The 20,659-nt window shown below is 43.8% G+C and overlaps 1 protein-coding gene across 4 annotated transcripts in view; it reads right to left on the bottom strand.

The window, feature by feature from the left end:
• DNAAF9 (dynein axonemal assembly factor 9) overlaps nt 1-20,659 on the bottom strand; it is a 148,242-nt gene that overhangs the window by 60,126 nt on the left and 67,457 nt on the right. For 3 of the 4 annotated variants that reach the window (XM_057528941.1, XM_057528943.1, XM_057528944.1), the window contains 10 exons: nt 18,975-19,056; nt 17,964-18,000; nt 11,633-11,720; nt 10,426-10,502; nt 8,407-8,451; nt 7,996-8,041; nt 4,366-4,477; nt 3,253-3,323; nt 2,273-2,323; nt 1,433-1,520 (listed from right to left, as the gene is read on the bottom strand). In XM_057528941.1, the coding sequence (XP_057384924.1) occupies nt 1,433-1,520; nt 2,273-2,323; nt 3,253-3,323; nt 4,366-4,477; nt 7,996-8,041; nt 8,407-8,451; nt 10,426-10,502; nt 11,633-11,720; nt 17,964-18,000; nt 18,975-19,056 (697 nt within the window). The remainder of the gene's footprint in view (nt 1-1,432; nt 1,521-2,272; nt 2,324-3,252; nt 3,324-4,365; nt 4,478-7,995; nt 8,042-8,406; nt 8,452-10,425; nt 10,503-11,632; nt 11,721-17,963; nt 18,001-18,974; nt 19,057-20,659) is intronic. The other variant, XM_057528942.1, reaches the window with a different exon arrangement.

Here is a 20,659-nt window from a genome sequence, read left to right as displayed (position 1 = left end):
TTTGGCTGTGCTGGGTCTTCATTTCTATGCGCGGGCTTTCTCCAGTTGCGGCGAGCGGGGGCCACTCTTCATCGCGGTGCGCGGGCCTCTCACTGTCGCGGCCTCTCTTGTTGCGGAGCACAGGCTCCAGACGCACAGGCTCAGTAGTTGTGGCTCACGGGCTTTGTTGCTCTGCGGCATGTGGGATCTTCCCAGACCAGGGCTCGAACCCGTGTCCCCTGAATTGGCAGGCAGACTCTCAACCACTGTGCCACCAGGGAAGCCCCCCCCTTTTTAATATGAATGTCTATAACTGTTATCCTATGCCAGTCCTACCTTGTATGTTGTGAGGGCTGGGGCAGATAACTTGCCTCTAATTTCACAGGCCTACAGATGGAAAGGAATTGTGTTCAGGACCTGTACTTTATGAATTAGCTCCAGAGCCTCACCTACAGCTGATTTAAACAATCTTGATGATGAGATTATGGATTTTTCAGTTGGTGAGATTTAAGACTCTGAATTGTTACCATAATGGAATGAGGCTCTTGGGTGGGGGTGATTATATCTTGCATGTGAGAATCGTGGGGCCCAGAGGGCACACTGTTATAGGCAGAAATTTAAAACAGCCCCCATGATCTTCATCCTCTTAGGTTACTCCTGTATTCATGTAATATTATATGGCAAAAGGGAGATTATTTGATTGGGCCTCCTCTAATCACATGAGCCCTTTATAAGCAGACTTTTCTCTGCCTGGTAGAAGAGGAGTTCAGAGAGATTAGAAGTGTGAAAGAGATTCAACACAATTAAGGTTCTTTGTTGCTGAGATGGAGGGGGTCACAGGGCAAGGACTCCTGGGAGGAGGAGCTAAGAGTGGTCCCAGTTGATAGCCAGCAATGAAAGAGGCCCCTCAGTCCTACAGTCTGAAGGAAATGCACTCTGCAAACAACCTGTATAAGCTTGGGAGCAGGTTCTTTCCCAGAGCCTCCAGATATAAGCCTGGTTAATGCCTTGACTTCAGTCTTATGAAACCCTAAACATGAATCCAGCAAAGCCTTCCTGGACTTCTGACCACAGAACTGTGAGAAAATAAATGCATGTTGTTTTAAGCTACCGAATTTGTGGTAATTTGCTACACAGCAGTAAAAAACTAACCCAGGTTTTGTTTTGGCCCAACAGAACCTATTTCTGGACATGTTGCTGCTCTAGCCCATTCTGAGAGCAATCCTCAGGCAGCAGCAAGAGGACCAGGTGCAGTTCTGGCACCAGTCCTTTCTAGCACAAGTTTCCTCATCTGGAAAATGGACAGATCAAAAGAGAAAAGCTGTAAGAAAACACTTCTACACCAACAAGTTTTTTCAGATATCAGATGTATTATTAATTACAACACTCATGTTGAAACCTATGAAAGAGGTACCCAGACAGAGTCAAAAACAGAAAAGTCAGAGCCGCTCACCTTCCTCAGGCCAAGACTGTGGATTACTAGAATAAAGATACGCCCCTTCTCCTCTAGTTAGAAAAGTGCCCAGGAAACACTCATCTCCCTTTAAAAAACAAACATAAAGAGCAGGTGATTTACAGCATAAACATTCAGAGAATCAAAAGTCCTGCCCAAGTTAGTCTGTCTACAGAGGCTGCTAAGTCAGCCTCAGATTTACCCAACTTCTTTCATGGCCTTTGGCACCGCTTGGCTCTTTGCCATGTTACTGGTATTTGTGACTCGTGCTGAGAAAAAGAATGTTAAGGTCCTCTCTGAGTCTAGGCACCATGGTCTGCAATGCTTGTTCATGTTCCCATAGATTTATATCCTCTGATAAAAGAGGCAGCTTCTCCTTGGCCTAAAGCCTTGACCTCTTAGCTCTACATGTCTAGGCCAATTTGAGATCTGCATGTATGTATGTATGTATGTATGTAATTTATTTATGCCGCACCACACGGCATGTGGGATCTTAGTTCCCCGACCAGGGATTGAACCCGCATCCCCTGCACTGGAAGTGGGAAGTCTTAACCACTGGACAGCCAGGGAAGTCCCTGAGATCTGCTTTTAAAAGTACTGGGAGATTTTGAAAAAACATCTAAAGGTTTAAGTGGCAGAAAGAATCCCTCTAGTTTGTACCCCATACATGGTTATTTCTAGAGCTCTGCTGGGAAGAGGAAGAATACAAAAAGGAACTGAGACAAGAAGGTACAGAACCTTTAGATTAGCAGTAAGAGGAAATATTTTAAGTTGTTTTTATAAATTGTTTACATTTCATTTTGATATGATGTTAACATTAAGAATAAGAAGGCTGCTTACCATAACCGATTGCTGGGTTTTCTCAGAAAATTTTGCTTCAATATCTTCTACCTGTGTCCAAAAGGAGTGCAGATTTTCAGTTTACTACTTCAAGGGCAAAACTCTGCTAGGTCTCCCTTGTGTTCACATATTTCTAAGAGAGCAGTCCCTCCACCAAATCCAGTGTTCTCAGGCCCTGATGGCTGGCAGAGCTGGCTGCTGGTCACAAAGCTCAGAGCACCAGGCCATGATGGGCTCTCTCATGGGGACCTGAAGTCCAGCTAAATGACCCTACGATATGTGGAGAGGATATGTTAGTCTCCACTTACATTTCACTTCGGAGAAAACTATTTTTAGGGATGAAGGAAAGAGAACATTTTAAAGTATTTTGAATGTGTTCTCATTTAAACATGTTCACATTAGAGGATGACTCTTGCTCTTCTCTATTCATGTCAGGATTGTAGAAACAGAATATAAACAGATTCTGAAATAGGTACTTAGACCATTACTAGACTCACTGCTGTCATATTTTCTGTGTCCCAAGGCACCAGAGTTTCAGACCAAGTCCCACAGATGAAGATGGGACCATTCCACATGTAGAGACGTGGTTGTAAAAATTCAGCAGCAACTATTCTGACAAGAAAAGCGAGCACATGATCCACTTCTCACTTTCCGTGTGACCTTGGACAGGTTGGTCAATTTCTAAACCTTAGTCTCCTCATCTGTAAAATGAGGGTGTTAATTTCTTCCTTTCACAATTTAACCGGGACCCAGATAATTGAGTTCCTTTCTTTTGGAACTTTTCCAAGATTATAAGAAAGTTAAAGAAACTAGATTCGTCTGTATAAAGAAAAAGAGCAGAGATAAAAACTTCTATTCCTGAAAAGTGGCTAGGTAAGGATCTGACATCCCACCAGGACCCAATGAAGAGGCTCTTCCTTAAACGTTCTCCCCAGTTTCTCCACGTTTATGTCCACTTTCACCTGATGAATGACACTAACCAGCCAGGAGCAGAATCTGGGTATGGCAGCTGTCAGGATTATGAAGCTGGTTTCTGTGGTAACAGTGCCATCTGCAGGAAGACCACAGATATGCCGGTTACTGCCCACCACCAGAGCCCACCATGCAGGCCCCAGACTACTTCCCTTCTCAGAAGTGAGGGCTCCTCTTATTAGTATACAGAGTCTGAGGCCTTCAGAAAATGAAAACTTACTCATCTGGGTACAGGGAGTCTAATGAGGGGATGGAGAAAGGCTTCCCCATGTGATTAACTCTATTCTTTTTACGCCAAATAGAAATACATATTTAAATAAAGAGTCCATTTTATCTATACTTTTAATTTTTGTCAAGGTAGTACAGATGTATATATTAAAAACCAAACAAAACATTATCAAGCTCATCCTACTAGCACTGGATATTATCATTCTCTAGAATTTTTTGCTAACATAATGGGTAAAAAAACCAGATCTAATTATTATTTCAAATTGCTTTTTTCCTACTAGTAAGGCTGTACATATTCATATATATATATATATATATATATATATATATATATATATATATATATACATACACATACACATACAGTGGACCCTTGAACAATGTGAGGGCTAGGGGTACTGATCCTCTGCACAATTGAAAATCCATGTGTAACTTTACAGTCAGCCCTCTGTATCCACAGTTCCACATCCACGGATGCAACCAACCATGGAACATGTAGTTCTGTAGTATGTACTTACTGAAAAAAATCTGTGTATACGTGGACCTGTGTAGTTTAAACCTGTGTTCAGGGGTCAATTATGTGTGTCTGTGTATGTATAAACATTAAAAAATATAAATTTTTAAAATATTAAAAAATTTTTTTTGTTTTCCACTCTGGTAAACTGCCTGCTCATATTTTTTGCCCATTTACCATGGGGTATGTCTTTTTCTTATCAATTTATAAAAGCTCTTCATAAATTAGGATATATACCCTTTGTTTATTTTAAATATTCTAATATTTTCACCAGTTTGTTGCTGGTCTTTTGATTTAGTTTATGGTTTATTTTGCCAAAAAAATATATATACATATAAACAAGTTCAAGTTTTGCCTTCCAAAGACGACATACACTTACCCTTTTCTTTAACCAAGATCTGAGATGTCAAAAATGATTCTGAGAAGACCACAGATCCTAAGCACCCACTTCCTCCCAGCAAGTCAGGAATGTCATAGATGGTCATACAAGCCTGTATCAAATAAGAAACCAGAGTTAGTCCAGTTGTCAGTCCTAAACATACAGGGAAAGATCCATAAGAAACAGACCACAAAATACTAAGGCACATGGCAAAAGAATACTGGAGAATTTCTAAGGAAAACTCAAGTATATCTTGAAATACATCTCCAACTGGGAGATGACTTCAGGATCACCCAGGCTTCTTGCTCCTTGGTCAGAGGCACACGTGGGCTAGATGAAGAATATCTTTATGTTTCTGTAAATTCCCTCAAATTGCTTATCCTCCCTAAAAGGCAATGCAACAGCCTTCCTTCTTAACCATGACCAGTGTCACATCCCAGTGTGTCCACATGCTCATCCACTCATTCTTTGGTTTGGGCTCGAGTTCTGAACAAATCTGGGAAGGGGGATACATGTCTTCATGGATATTTCTGGGTACCTGTCAAAACATGCAAATGCTCCTTTCAGTACCAAAAAATTAAAAGAAAGCTGTTTGAGCTTTAATGCCCAAGACAAATAAAAATAGAGGCTTCAGTAGGTCAGAAAAAAACTAGAGCAACTCAGAGAAAGCTCTGAATGGCTGGTAAGAAGGCTATAATTTAGTTAAAAACCAGTGAAAATGGAATAATTCTGAGATGAATCTAGCAGAGGAAATGCAGAAATTGGTACAAGCCAGAGTTAAAGTTTGAGATGACCATGAAGATCTGGTGAAGGACATAGGATAAGCTGCACAATGAGCACTCCCAGGTCCCTGCCCTTCCTGGCCTGACGATGCTGAATGGCCAGGTATCGGGCTCCTAAAGCCAAAGCTCATTTTCACACATTGTTGTCCTCATATGGGATCCCTGCTCTATCCTCAGTACAGAGATAAAAGACCTAGGCCTCTTGAAGGGACTGCTAGATTCTCAGATAAAAACAGATGGCAGGGGAACTTCCCTGGTGGTGCAGTGGTTAAGAATCTGCCTGCAAATGCAGGGGACATGGGTTCAATCCCTGGTCTGGGAAGATCTCACATGCCACGGAGCAACTAAGCCCATGCGCCACAACTACTGAAGCCTGCGTGCCTAGAGCCTGAGCTCTGCAACAAGAGAAGCCACTGCAATGAGAAGCCCATGCACCACAATGAAGAGTAGCCCCCGCTCTTCACAACTAGAGAAAGCCCGCGCAGCAATGAAGACCCAACGCAGCCAAAAAGAAATAAATAAAAAATAAATAAATTTATAAAAAAGAAAAAAAAAGATGGCAGAAGAGTTGAAAGGAAAAAAACCATAGTTAAAGTCCTTAATCATCCATGTTGTCGTGATAAAGGAATGTACAAAAGTGACAGATAGGCTTTATATTTCAGTTAACTTTCTGATTAGGCATGACAACTGGAAGGTTTATTTAAATTTGTTTCAAAGAATTTTGAGTATCTGAAGACACAGAACCTTCCTGGGCTACATGGTTCCTCTTAAGTGACAATGATCAGTTAGGTTCCCAAATCAATTAGGAAGACAAATCCTGTGGTTTCCTAATCCCCCACTTCCCTATTTGGCCTCTGGTGTTGAGGAAGGGGAGAGAGGACATTAAAAAGAATACATGTAGTATTTTTTAGACACTTGCTATGTACTTCCCACATGTGGCATGGGGAGAGAAAAAATATGAAGCATGGTTCCTATCTTCAGGAAACCTATAATGTATAGCTGGGGAGACAAGAGCATTCTTACATAGAAGTCATCATGTGACACATTACTATAGAATTACTCCCTAATTTATGTAATTTACTCCCTAATTATGTATTCCTATAGGAATACAGTACTTGTAGGGAGAAATCAGGAGGGTAGGCTTGGAGGAGGAGGCAGAACTTCATCTCTGCCTGGAAGAGGATAGGATTTGGACAGAAAGCACCAACATCCTATCTTTTCCTTCCTACTTCATTAGCTGCTGCTGAATGTGTACTTAACACAGTAGTATGATTCTACTGGACTGCTAATCACCTTCTCCAGTGCAAAGCATCTTCCAGAGCACTGCACAAGAGTCTAAGAAGAGAAGTCAGGGAAACTAAAGTCCAGCAAGGAGACAAAGTATTATTACCTAAATATCAGAAAGTATGTCCCAGTGTCTTAATAATGTCCCAAAAAAGTCTCCATTAGTTCTAAAAGAACATCACCACAAAATACTGACAGAGACAGGGAGCAGGTATGTCATAAACACAGAAACTACTCACAACCTCAAAAAATTACCCATGTTGTACTACTCTCTGTAGATGAGAAAACACTATGCTTGTCCCCTGGTGATGGCAGTGGGCATGCATTTGCACCAAGTCATCCACACCTGCCCACCCAGTTCCCTATGACCAAAAGCTCACTGAAATTAAGGTTCAGGCAGTAGCCACAGAGTGGACTGAAGGTACAACTTGTACCCATATATACTACAACCAGAATCTTGGCTGGATGTCCACCATCCTCTTATGCATTGCTTGCCAATTTTCTTCATATCAGGATACACTGGGGTAAATAGAGGATTTGGATGTGGCTGGGAGCAACTGGTTTAGAAACCCTGGCTCCCCAAGACCATGCCAGCTCACCCCAGGGACCAATATTTCTGCATCTCTAAACCCATTTCCTTGGCCCATTAGTTCTGCCTTCAGCACGTAGGTCAGAAAGCTCTGCTCTCACTACCCCACTTCACAGGAGACTCAGGCCCGTTTTTTTTTTTTTTTTACGTTAGTTTGTTTTTATTTTCATAAGCGCCTGTTAAATAAGGGCATAAGGACTTCCCTGGTGGGGCAGTGGTTAAGAATCTGCCTGCCAGTGTAAGGGACACGGGTTCGAGCCCTGGGCCAGGAAGATCCCACATGCCACGGAGCAACTAAGCCCGTGTGCCACAACTATTGAGTCTATGATCTAGAGCCCAGGAGCCACAACTACTGAAGCCTGCGTGCCTAGAGTCCGTGCTCCACAACAAGAGAAGCCACCGCAATGAGAAGCCCATGCACCGCAACGAAGAGCAGCCCCCGCTCGTCCCAACTAGAGAAAGCCCGCGCGCAGCAACGAAGACCCAATGCAGCCATAAATAAATAAATAAATAAATAAATTTATTTATTTGAAAAAAAAGGGCATCAACACAGGCCTTGGAACACAGAGAAGCCACTGAAAACTTGGTCTGTGTTGAGGTAGGCTTGTCATCAGCTCCCATATAGCCTTCCATGTGAGGTCAGAGAAACCTCAGTCACTTGGAGGAAGCCTTTCTAATCTCAGGAAGAGGTGTCTACCACCCCCACCCCCTCACCCCCCACTCCCCCAGCTAAGACTCTGCATCCAAGGGGCGCCTAGACATGGGAGTGTGGATGTGGTAAGCCTTGTACAGCTGCTGGACACCCTCAGAAAGCACAGGCTCACCACCACTGCAGCTGGAACAGTCCTGAAAGTAGACTAGTTTTCTCAGGTAAGGGGTGGGCTGCCTAAGACTCCCACCCACTCCTACCTCACCCCTTGTAGATGTCCTCTACAGGCCATTCCCTGCCAGCTGACCTGTAACAGCTCTGCTTACCGTCTTCACAAAGTATAAGCTATCTTCACTGTCCAGAGGCACAAGTCTACAAAAGGAAATTGATGGGAGAGACATATATTAAATTCACAGTGTTCTCTTTTTTTCAACTTGGAAGCAACTCACACTCAGCTCTCTCTCAGGGATTTTCAAAACACTGGGTTGCATGTATGCAGAATTCCACTTGGAGGGAACTAGGTCCACCCCCCAACCCACCCTAGTCTTTCAGTGGGAAGCATTCAGGTCAAAGGGTCTCATCTGAGCACAGCCACCTCCAAGCCCAGCCCTGGAGTGATGCCACTGCCAGGTGTAGAAGGGTGAAAAGATCATCCATGCCAGCAGTTACAAGGTAGCTGCTCTTCTTTTCGCTCCTAACTTGCCCCCAGTGAGGACACACCATAAACATATACTTACCTTCCCTGATTATTCACAGCATGTATATGAAAAGCCATCTTGGAGCTGTAGACCCAAAACAAAATAAAACAAAAGTCAGTCTGCTTTTGTGACCACTGTGTTGGCATCCTCCCCAGACACCTGCCACTGCAGTGCACCTGTGCTGTTCTCGCACAGCCACCAGTGAGGTGTGTGTCGTCCTTACCTGCCTTAGGGTATCATGCCATCAGCAAACATGGGGTCAGTGTCTGACTCCAGTCATGGCCCTGCCTCTGTGCAGATTCTCAGGGCTATCTTGACTCTTGGACAGAGCAGGAGAGAACTATGTGACTGCTGTCCATGGCAGATTGAGAGTAAACCTCTACTTGCCCCAGGCCTCTGGCCCACAGCTTGACATATTCTCCTGCTCCTCCTCCTCTTCACCACCTTTGAAGTCAAGCTGCCATCCCTGCTCGGAGTCAGACTGCTACCCACAGTCAACTGCTATGTAATAATGGGCATGGTCAGGACTTCAGAACTGAGGAATAACCAGGAAACCCTTTTGGCATCAACTCTTTTTGTAAAAGAAAGTTTCTAAATTGAATTAAGTTTAATTTTTTTGCCTTAACAAGTACTGGTCAGTCATATGCTAACTTCCCATGTTCCTCTTGGGAGAAGATTTGCTAATTTCGTGCAGTTTGAGGGAAGTGACCACGTGAAGAGAAGGAAGTGGGGCTCTTGGGTGGAGGACTGGCCCTGGAAGACTCTCCTCCTATTGCCTGGAATGTATTCTCTCCTTGTTCTTTCCTCCAGCCAGGGTGGTACACCCCATGCATAGGAGGCCATGGGATTGAGAGCGTGGCCTGCCCTAGAAAGGCAGAGTGGGTTAGGCAAGGTCCCGAGGACAGGAGGAATGGAATGACTTTGTCAGCCATGCTGATGGTAAGAGAGGAGAACCCACTGAGACAGCAGCTACCATTCACTTGCCCAATCACTCTACAGGGCAGGAAGATGATGAAACAGATGCACAGAGAGCTCCCTATCTTGCCCAAGGTCACACAGCTGGAAAGCAAAGAAGCTTCCTTAAACTCAGGTCTGCCAGGAACAGACAGTGCAGGTCAGCACACAGTCTTAAGGGACCAAATTTCCTCTAGCCCTCCCCTCTCATGGTCAGAGCTACAAGATTCAGAAGACCCAGAAGAAAGGAAAAGAAACCTGAAGCAAGCCTACAGCTTTGCACCAAAGAGTTCTGGCTCTTTCCTACACTCCTGGAGCTATAGCAATAGAATTCTTCTTGTTAGATCATAAACTAACTTAGTTTTCCAAATGTTCCTTCTCACTACCCAGGGCTGCAGACGTAAGAAAATGTGGGGTATGGAACTGACGTACCACAGGGCACATCCCAGAAGTGTCCTTAAAGAAACTCTCTGATATTGGTGTCTTTTGTCTCCTTCACAAAAAAGTACACCAAGTCGTCCTCATATGGGACAGAAGGTTGAGAGGACTGGGTTCAAGAAGGTTTAGCTATGGACAAAGACTACACAGAGATCCACTGTGATATGCCAGGAGATGTGTGATGGGAAGACTGCCAGGAAGCCAAATTCCCAGACCTTCTAGACCCTGAGACATGGCCAGGCTCAGGGGTTTCTACCATCTGAGAGGCAAATGAGGCCCAGGGCAACTCTCTTCTAAGCAGTGACCATCTTCATGTGCCCAGGGCCCCTAATCCTAACAAACCTCACCACTCATGCCCCCAGCTTCATCTTTCTAACCTCTGAACTGTCTGTCAGAGGTCTGAACTGTCTGAACAGTTCTAATACTGATCTGCCTCCCATTCCAGCCTCAGGCAGTGTGTCTGACTCTCAAACAGTTCCTCCATCCTTGGCTCCTTGGCCTCTCAAATAGAACCCTGATCATGAATGACTCTCCTTCACATATCTTATTGATTTACTGGAATATTTCTCAAAGGGGAGACAGAATATCAAATACAAAGGAGAAAAGGGTTTTTAAAACACAAACATTAAAGAAAAGCTTTTATAGACAATATCAGCTATTGCTTACCGTAGGGCTGCCTTAAACTGCATCAACTCAAAGAAATTTAACCCAGATCCAAAGGTCTGCTCAGCTACCTCCTTGGCCTGTAAAATCAGTAACGAAACAGAGACAATTAGCTTTCACAGCAGGAAAGAACACACTTAGAAGGGCCCGTCTCACATGTGGCCAGGAGAACACTTCCCATCCCCTCTAAGTGACTATTTTGTATACATCAATAGATTAAAGTGAAAACATCTTGTTAGGGGAAACAGGAGCCTGCTTTCTTCGGGCTGGGTTCACATGAAAACACTTCATTCAGGCAGGTGGGCACTGGAACCTGATCTGGTGACCTGTAACCGGCTGGGACGGTGCCATTATGAGGCCTGGAAAAGCGCTTTCTCCTCCCCTCGAGAGATCACTGCCCTCAGTGTTTCTGCCCAGATGCTAAGCACATTCAAATAACTAAAGTTATAAAAAATCAGTTAAAAAACAAAGGTGCAGAACTGATACTGAAGAATAACCTACTGTTTTGCATAAGCTTTCATCTAAAGGGCTGAGAAATCCCGAGTACTGGGGGAATCAAGTTCAGTGAGGAGGGAAGGTGACAAGGAACTGGTGACTAGGCGATAGTCTCTTTGATATCTACAACACAACCTTTCCAATGTCAAACGGTTTGCTTCAGGAAAGGTCCTATTGGCACTGGGAGGCATCAAGCCAACTCGTTCTCATCTGTCACTGGGTCAGATATAGAATCCAACTCAGCACAGCAGGTTAACCACAAAACAGCAAGGAAGTAAATGGTCAGAGAAAGGAAACACATGTGCCTGTCTAGGAAAGACAAGTCAGAATTTCTAATCTTCAGTTAATTTTTTAAAACACAGAATTACAGGAAATCAAACTATGTAGCTCAAAACAAACTTATCTAACTTTATTAAAATTCACAGTAGAACAATCTATATTTTTATTTTTTAACTTTTGAAAGCCTTTTAAAAAACTACTAAGTAAAACAATATACTACAGAATGATTTTTTTTTTAACACAACCAGATATCTACAAAGAAGTGCTGATTAGCTGTCATTCATAAGACAAGCTCAGCACACTAAAGGCATCTCTTTGGTGCCCAAGTTCACACACAAAATTAAGTACTATAAGGTGTCCAAATTAAAAACAGATCGATAAAAAGTTTCACATTAAAATAACTACTAAGGAAAGAGAAATGCGGTATTTAAATTACCTTTGTTAGACTGGAAGTTTTAGCATAACATACAATGGCAGCCAAAACAGCCTCAATAACAGCAGCATATACCTGTGACAAGAGCCTACTTTAAAAACAAAAAATAAGGGTTAACTACAGCATCACAAGGTTGCATCATAAGCTGCATGCACATAAATGACATTCTCTAAGAAACAGATTTTTAAACAGAATGAGAAAAGTATAATAACAGAACTTGTTGATTTCTAGACCTTTTAAAAGCTATGTGCCCCATTCCAATTTTTACTTTGCTCTTGTTAAACCATGATAAGAATCACCTTTTCTTAATTCTGCTCAAAAGACCAACCCTCCCTGTTCGTGATCCAACAGAAGAAAACTGTGTAGACTCCCTGACCCTCTATGAGGACCCAAAAGGTATCATGACACAGACTTGCTGCTTTTCCAGGAACCAACCACAGCACACCTTCAAGTTGTCTCCTCCCCAGGCCTGCTAAGGGCTGGCTGCTACTGGAACCTCAGGGTGGGACCCCTCAGGGGGCAAAAGAGATTATCCAATTGAGGAGAAGACTCGCTCCACTTAAACGAAAAAATTTTTTTTTAAATTGGGGTATAGTTGCTTTACAACGTTCTGTTAGTTTCTGCTGTACAGTGAAGTGAATCAGCTATACATATACATATATCTCCTCTTTTTTGGATTTCCTTCCCATTTAGGTCACCACAGAGCACTGAGTAGACTTCCCTGTGCTATACAGCAGGTTCTCATTAGTTATCTGTTTTTTTTATTTATTTATTTTTTTATTTATTTTTGGCTGTGTTGGGCCTTCGTTGCTGCACACGGGCCTTCTCTAGTTGCGGCGAGTGGGGGCTACTCTTCGTTGCAGTGCGCGGGCTTCTCATTGTGGTGGCTTCTCTTGTTGCAGAGCATGGGCTCTAGGTGCGCAGGCTTCAGTAATTGTGGCACGTGGCCTCATTAGTTGTGGCTCGCAAGCTCAGTAGTTGTGGCTCATGGGCTCTAGAGCACAGGCTCAGTAGTTGTGGCACATGGGCTTAGTTGCTCTGCGGCATGTGGGATCTTCCTGGACCAGGGCTTGAACCCGTGTCCCCTGCATTGGCAGGCGGATTCTTAACCACTGCGCCACCAGGGAAGCCCTAGTTATCTGTTTTATACATATTAGTGTATATATGCCAATCCCAATCTCCCAGTTCATCCCCCACCTTTCCCCCCCTCCCCACCCCGCCTTGGTGTCCATACGTTTGTTCTCTATGTCTGTGTCTCTTTTTCTGCCTTGCAAACAGGTTCATCTGTACCATTTTTCTAGACTCCACATACACATGTTAATATATATTTGCTTTTCTCTTTCTGAGTTACTTCACTCTGTATGACAGTCTCTAAATGCAAATTAATAGCCGGAGACCACTTTCTTTTTTTTTTTTTTTTAATGAGGATCTTGAATCAGATGCGTATGTTTGATTGATTGATTGATTGATTGATTTTGGCTGTGTTGGGTCTTCGTTTCTGTGCGAGGGCTTTCTCCAGTTGTGGCAAGCAGGGGCCACTCTTCATCGCGATGCGCGGGCCTCTCACCGTCGCGGCCTCTCTCGTTGTGGAGCACAGGCTCCAGACGCGCAGGCTCAGCAGTTGTGGCTCACGGGCCCAGCCGCTCCGCGGCATGTGGGATCTTCCCAGGCCAGGGCTCAAACCCGTGTCCCCTGCATTAGCAGGCAGACTCTCAACCACTGCGCCACCAGGGAAGCCCCTGGAGACCACTTTCTAAATAGCTCACCTGATCCAGAGAATAGAGTATGCTTTTGAGGGGAAGCATCCCCTGCTCCTGCCCAACCTTGCTCTTCCTATCTGACTTCACACTTCCCAAAGACATTATAAGAAGGTTATTTTCTTGGGACTTCCCTAGTGGCGCAGTGGTTAAGAATCCGCCTGCCAATGCAGGGGACACAAGCCCTGGTTCGAGCCCTGGTCCAGGAAGATCCCACGTGCCGTGGAGCAACGAAGCCCGTGGGTCACAACTACTGATGCTGCACTCTAGAGCCCGCGAGCCACAAATACTGAGCCCGTGAGCCACAACTACTGAGCCTGCGAGCCACAACTACTGAGCCTGCATGCCACAACTACTGAAGCCTGAGTGCCTAGAGCTCGTGCTCGGTAACAAGAGAAGCCACCGCAATGAGAAGCCCACACACCACAGCGAAGGGTAGCCCCTGATCGCTGCAACTATAGAAAGCCGGCGAGCAGCAACTAAGACCCAACACAGCCAAAAATAAATAATAAATAAATAAATTTATTTTAAAAAGGAAGGTTTTTTTCTTTGCCAGACAGGGAATGCCATGAAGATTCCTAGAAAATCCAAGTCTGGTTCCCTTTTGGGCAGGGTTTCTCAATCTCTGCATTTTGGGCCAGCTAATTCTTTGTTGAGAGGTCTTCCCTGTGCATTATAGGATGTTCAGAAGCATTCCTGGCCTCTCAGTAGTAACCTCAGTTGTGACAAGCAAAAATGTCTCCAGACACTGCCAAACATCCCTGGGGGTGGGGGGTTGGGGAGGAACTGGTGGGAGTGATGTGGTAGAACTGCCCTCGGTTGAGAACCATTGCCTTAGGGGAAGGAGACCCAGGGTCTTATTAGGATAATTACAGAGAGAGGGGGCTCATCCACAAGGCCTCAAAGGCAAGGGAGGTGTTTGGCAAGTAACTGCCTCATCTAAGAATACGTTTATTTTTAAGCCTGAGAATCTCGTACCAGGTAAAGGAAGGCGAAAGGACTTTTGTAACAGGGAAGAGCAAATTCTGACTCCACATTGGTTCTGTTTCTTTTACTTTAACCTTTGCTTTTCATTGCTTTTGTTATTATTATAATCACTATCTATAGCTGTAAGCATACATAATGGCCTGCCACAGGGAACCCTGACCCTCTGCCTGACTGTTAAACTAAAAGGCCTTTGTTCAGCTCACAGAGAGACATTCTGACCCTGCCCACCTGTGAATGGCTGCAGAAAAGAAGAAATTAACACAACCCCTTCCCAGTGCAGGAGATATTCTGCAAGACAAATGGCCTTTTTACTTTACTTCTTCATCACATCTCCCTCTCTGATTCTATAAAAGAAACTGGCATCCAAACCCCGGTAAGATGGTTTTTTGGGTACACTAGTTTGCCACCTTCTTGGTCTGCCAAATAAAGTCTCTACTCCTTGCCTCAACACCTCATGTCCCGATTTATTGGCCTGTTGTGCGGCGAGCAGACCGAGCTTGGACTCGGCAACAGTTTGATAGCAGAAAGAACACAGAAATGATCTGGTCTAACACTCTCATCTTACAGAAGAAACAAGCAGGGCCTGTAGAGGAACTCAGGTCTGCTCTCAGCCTGGTGCCTTTCCATTGCGCCACACCACACTGCCAACACCTTCAATTTCCTCCTTGGCTCTCACACCACACCTCTGCATTGCAGGTAAGAGATTTGAATAAGGTAGAAGAAAAAGAGAAACAACACATAACAAAATGACAGCTCCAAGGTTCAACATATCCTGAAGATTGTTGACCAGGCCATGGCAGAGGGGTATGTCCTGGCAGGAAAGTGCCCGGCAGGGACACTGCCAAAGAGCTTGGCCACTTCCAGGTATGACAAGAATCCTCCACATCTCAACACTAAGGGCAAAGATTTATAGACGCCAAAGACATATAAAGATACCCTTACTCCCTCCCTCACCCAGCTTAATTCAAACATCACTCAGCACCAACACTGGTCAGGCCAACCCCCTGCTTGGCCTTGTCCTATACAGACCCTTAGGCAAGAGTTCAGTACAAAGCTATCTGGCTTCTGACTCATAAAAAGGCCTGGACAGGAGGCCTGAGACCCATGATTGGGGAAGGGCCTGCTCTATGCCTGGATGGTGCTGCTGTTGCCTTCAGTAGGACTCCATTAGGCCCCAATTCTACCAGCCCTGTGATTTAACAAGTCTCCTGATGTGGGCCCAAGCACCTCTCAACACCAGTCCCTGAAGTGGAGCACCAGTGACTTTGGTTTAAGCAAAATGTCTACGGGTCTAGAATGAGGATCCAGGGCAATGGCTAAGCACAGATGGCATGGAAACACAAACAGGTATAAAGCAAGACTATACATATCCACCAACACATGAGAATGTGGTTGACTTGCTGCTAACGTAAAGATAACCCACACAGAAAAATTGTATACACACTACAATTACAGCTACACAAAACCTAAATGTATAATTTAAAAAAAACAACAAAAAGATACACATTAAGATACTAATGCGTGGGGCTTCCCTGGTGGCGCAGTGGTTAAGAATCCACCTGCCAATGCAGGGGACACTGGTTTAAGCCCTGGTCCGCAGGGGACACGGGTTTGATACCTGGTCCAAGAAGGTCCCACATGCCGCAGAGCAACTTAGCCCATGTGCCACAACTACTGAAGCCTGCGTGCCTAGAGCCCATGCTCTGCAATGAGAAGCCACCGCAATGAGAAGCCCGCCCACCGCAATGAGGAGTAGCTCCCGCTCACCGCAACTAAAGAAAGCCCATGAGCAGCGACAAAGACCCAATGCAGCAATCAATCAATCAATCAATATATTTTAAAAAAGAGATACTAACGGGTGGTGTCTAAGAAGAGGAATTATGGTTAATCTTATTTTTTCCCCTTATTTCTCAAATTTTCAAGTGTGATTATATTACTTTATATTTTTCCAACAGAGCCTTACGGGTTCTACCCTAGAGATTCTGATTCAGTAGTTCTGAGAACTACTATAGCCTGGGAAATGTATCTTTTTAAAAAGATCCTTAAATGATTCTCTGTGGCCTGTCACTGTTAGCCTTTGGGAAGCACAGACCTAACTAGTTTATGCTAGGATATTTAATTAGGTAATAACAGAACTCTATTACCTTCATAATTCTGAAAGAAAATCCCTTTATGGAATTCAGAAATTCCTGCATTTTTATGGACTGATTACATCTTCCCAAAATTCATATGGAATCCCTAATCCCCAATGTGACTATATTTGGAGATAGGGCCGGGCCTTTAAAAGGTAATTAAAGTTAAAGGAGGTCATAAAGGGTGGGTTCCTAATCCAGTAGGATTGGTGTCCTTATAAGAGGAAGAGACACCAGGGACTTCCCTGGTGGTCCAGTGGTTAAGAATCCATCTTGCAATGCAGGGGACACTGGTTCCATCCCTGGCCGGGGAACTAAGATCCTACATGCCATGGGGCAACTAAGCCCACGTGCCACAACTAGAGAGCCCGTGTGCCACAACTAGAGAGAGAGAAGCCCACATGCCACAACTAGAGAGAAGCCCGTGCACCTCAACAAAAGATCCCATGTGCCAATGCAGCTAAAAAATAAATAAATATTAAAAAAAAAAAAAAGGAAGAGGCACCAGAGATCTTTCTCTCTCTCCATGTAAGCACAACACTAACAAGTTGGTGGTCTGCACTCAAGGAGAGAAGCCTCACCAGAAACCAACTCTGCTAGTACCTAGATCTTGGACTTCTAGTCCCCAGAATTGTGAGAAAACAAATTCTGTTGTTTAAGCCACCCAGTCTGTGGTAATTTGTTACGGTAGCCCAAGCAGACAAGCATTAATGAGTTTACTTCTTGTCTTTGGTTTCCTGCTATATTGGGGGGAGGGGGGGAGAAGTCAACACTAGGCCCTTTCTAGAGAGTTGCATGGCCTGAGTTGAGATCCTAGCTCTGTTCCATAAGTCTGAGTGTCAAATTCAGAGGAAACACCTCTCAGACCAGATGTGGTTTCACACAGGTTCTACCAATGGGTTTCAGGATGTTTTATTTTTTGGAAAGCCCCTATTATAAAATACACTATATAGAAAATATATTAAGAAGCATTATGCCACTTAAATGCATGGGTGCGCAGGCAGGAAGTCTCTGAGTCTGGAGAGAGGAGCAGATGGCAAACCTGGCAGTCTCTAGCCTAGACTTCAAGATGAAAGACAGGGGCTGGGACATCCTGGGAGACTACACAGCCCTACTTTACTTACTTATTTTACTTATTTATTTATTTATTTATTTGGCTGCACTGGGTCTTAGTTGCAGCAATGTGGACTCCAGAGAGCATGGGCTCGGTAGTTGTGGTGCGGGCTTAGTTGCCCTGCAGCATGTGGGATCTTAGTTCCCCAAACAGGGATCAAACCCACGTCCTCTGCATTGGCAGGCGGATTCTTAATCACTGGACCACCAGGAAAGTCCCTCTGCTCACCTCTTAAGCCAAATGTCCTACCCAACGCTGATCTCAAAAGGAGGTAGATGGGACAATCTCAACATCTGAGTAACTCAATGTGAGGAAGAAAAAATGTAATAGAAATGAAGACTTACATTTGTTCAGTTTTCTTGGGCAGCTTGTTGTCATCTCCTGTGAAAGAGGACCATGTATTAAGAATGTGACAAGATTACAGGAGATGCAAACACTTCACAAGGAGGCTAGAATTTCCTAATTTGAAGGAGATGTCAAGAACTACATTTTTTTCTTTTGAGTTAAATACTGTACAAGCACAAACAACAGTGAAACCTAGCTTCTGCCAGTATCTTCCCAGACCATCATCCCTGACACTTACCTTGACAACCAATCAGCATCACCACTAAACACCAGAGAAGACATGTGGAATCTTCAGCTCTGGAATGTTTTTGCTTTCATTTTTAAATTTTTAAATTAGGAGGTATAAGTAAGCAGGCTCAGTTCTGCCTCTTTCTTCATCTCCTTAATTATCCAACCCAAGTCATGCTTCTTTCAGAGTTTCCTGGTTTATATAACAATGCTCAGGAGAAAACCTGGTTTCTGATGTATACTACTCTGTGGAACAGTGCTGGGACCCTCATTCATTCAAGAGTTCTTCTCTGTGTCTCTTTGGATGTCTGCAGCTTCTGGTTACCACAACAAAGAGGATAGCCTCAGTCAGCCTAGCCTTTCTGAATTGCTCCTCAGCATGGAGCACTTGCTCCTGTCAATGTTCCCAGCTTATGGGTACCCTTCTACCATGGCTCTTCCTCACCTTCCTCACTAGAACAATAGGCACCTGGCTGAGTCATCCAAACTCCCCTTGCAGCCCGTATCTCTTCCTGCTATCTCCAACTACAGCTGACTCATCTTTGCCTTCCCTCTGATACCAAGCACATGGTCTCACACATGATTGGACCTAATATATACTGAGCTGATAGTTTTTCCTCCTGAAATACACTCTGTGAGAAATGTGTTAGGCACATCAACAGGGAATTACAGGCTACAAAATGAGTTTCTGAGGAAAGTAGTAAATCTCAAGTCCACTTCTAGTTCATGGGAGAAACTTTTCATTAGGTAAGTTGATGAGATGACAGCTTACATGGACTTACCCAAGTAAGGAACATGAGTAGCTCCAAAAAAGTATGTTCTTGAACAAGCAAGGGGTCCCTTTGGTGAAACACACTGTACTACCTGGATGTCAGAAAAAAAAAAAGTAAAAAAGGAGCAGGGACTTAAGTGTGTACTGTTAGAGAAACAAAAAGTGTATAGTTAATAGAAATCCATTTTATTTTACCAACAGCTGATTTATTATTTTTTAAACGCATAGGGGAAAAGGTCACCTTTAATTGTTGTTTTTTCTAAGGTATCTTGTGTGTGTTTTAAAACTTTGGCTACATTGTGAGGCTGCTGTTGGGTCAGCCCAGGATGCTAAAGAATTAACAACTTAGAAAGAAGACAAAATGTGCTTGGATTTTGACTGTCATTAATGTTTAGTGCAGAACTTTTCAAAGTTTGGACCTTGGCTGACATGATATGCAGATGTGGGAAGGCAGCTACAAATTCAGGAAAGGAGGTGATACCCAGGTCCCCACCTTCACTTGTATTTCATCTCTGTACATAGGCCATCCAGAAGAGAAAATAAGTTCTCTAGATTTTAAAATTCTTATTTTTCTTCCCTGCTTAGTTGTTCATTTATACAGATGGAAATGGATGTCCTTTTCTCTTTTGAAAATCCAACAATCTCATCAGGGGTCCTAGGATAGTAGGTACAAAATGCAAAAATGCTACCACAAGAAACAGAGGAAAGGAAATTAGCACAGTGTCTTTTTTTTTAAATTAATTAATTAATTAATTTATGGCTGCGTTGGGTCTTTGTTCCTGCGCAAGGGCTTTCTCTAGTTGCGGTGAGCGGGGGCTACTCTTCATGAGGTGTGCAGGTTTCTCATTGCGGTGGCTTCTCTTGTTGCACAGCACTGGCTCTAGATGTGCAGGCTTCAGTAGTTGTGGCTCACAGGCTCTAGAGCGCAGGCTCAGTAGTTGTGGTGCATGGGCTTAGTTGCTCCGTGGCATGTGGGATCTTCCCGGACCAGGGCTCAAACCCGTGTCCCCTGCATTGTCAGGCAGACTCTCAAGCACTGTGCCACTAGGGAAGCCCAGTACAGTATCTTAAAAACAGCTAAATACGACACAAGTATTCATTCCTTCTATTTTACTCTATTAAGGAAGTCACAAGAGAATATATGGCATTTTTCTGTAATCCAAGTTATAGATTTGAAATAAAAATTTAATTCTGACTAATCTAAACTATACCATAGTGAATATGATCAATACTGCCATGATCCTAAATGAAAAATCATGTACATAATTCTAATTGTTGGTTAATAGGCTTATTTCCTCAAAATATGTTCCTTGGATTTCCAAATTTTCCCTAACTAAAGGCTTTTTTTTTAAGGTGCCATGTATTTCAAACCCACTTCCTTAGATGAGGTCACAAATTTATGTAAGCCTATATTAACATCAAATTTATTGATGTTTAGATGCAACTGACAAGGGATTAATCTCCAAAATATACAAACAGCTCATACAGCTCAATATCAAAAAAACAAACAACACAATCCAAAAATGTGCAGAAGACCTAAATAGACATTTCTTCAAAGAAGACATACAGGGGCTTCCCTGGTGGCGCAGTGGTTGAGAATCTGCCTGCTAATGCAGGAGACACGGGTTCGAGCCCTGGTCTGGGAAGATCCCACATGCCACGGAGCGGCTGGGCCCGTGAGCCACAGCTGCTGAG

This window comes from Balaenoptera acutorostrata, chromosome 15 (genome assembly GCF_949987535.1).
Source record: "Balaenoptera acutorostrata chromosome 15, mBalAcu1.1, whole genome shotgun sequence".
Lineage (NCBI taxonomy): Eukaryota > Metazoa > Chordata > Mammalia > Artiodactyla > Balaenopteridae > Balaenoptera > Balaenoptera acutorostrata.
Note: the sequence above shows the minus strand (reverse complement) of the source record. Positions and strands in the feature narration are given on the sequence as shown.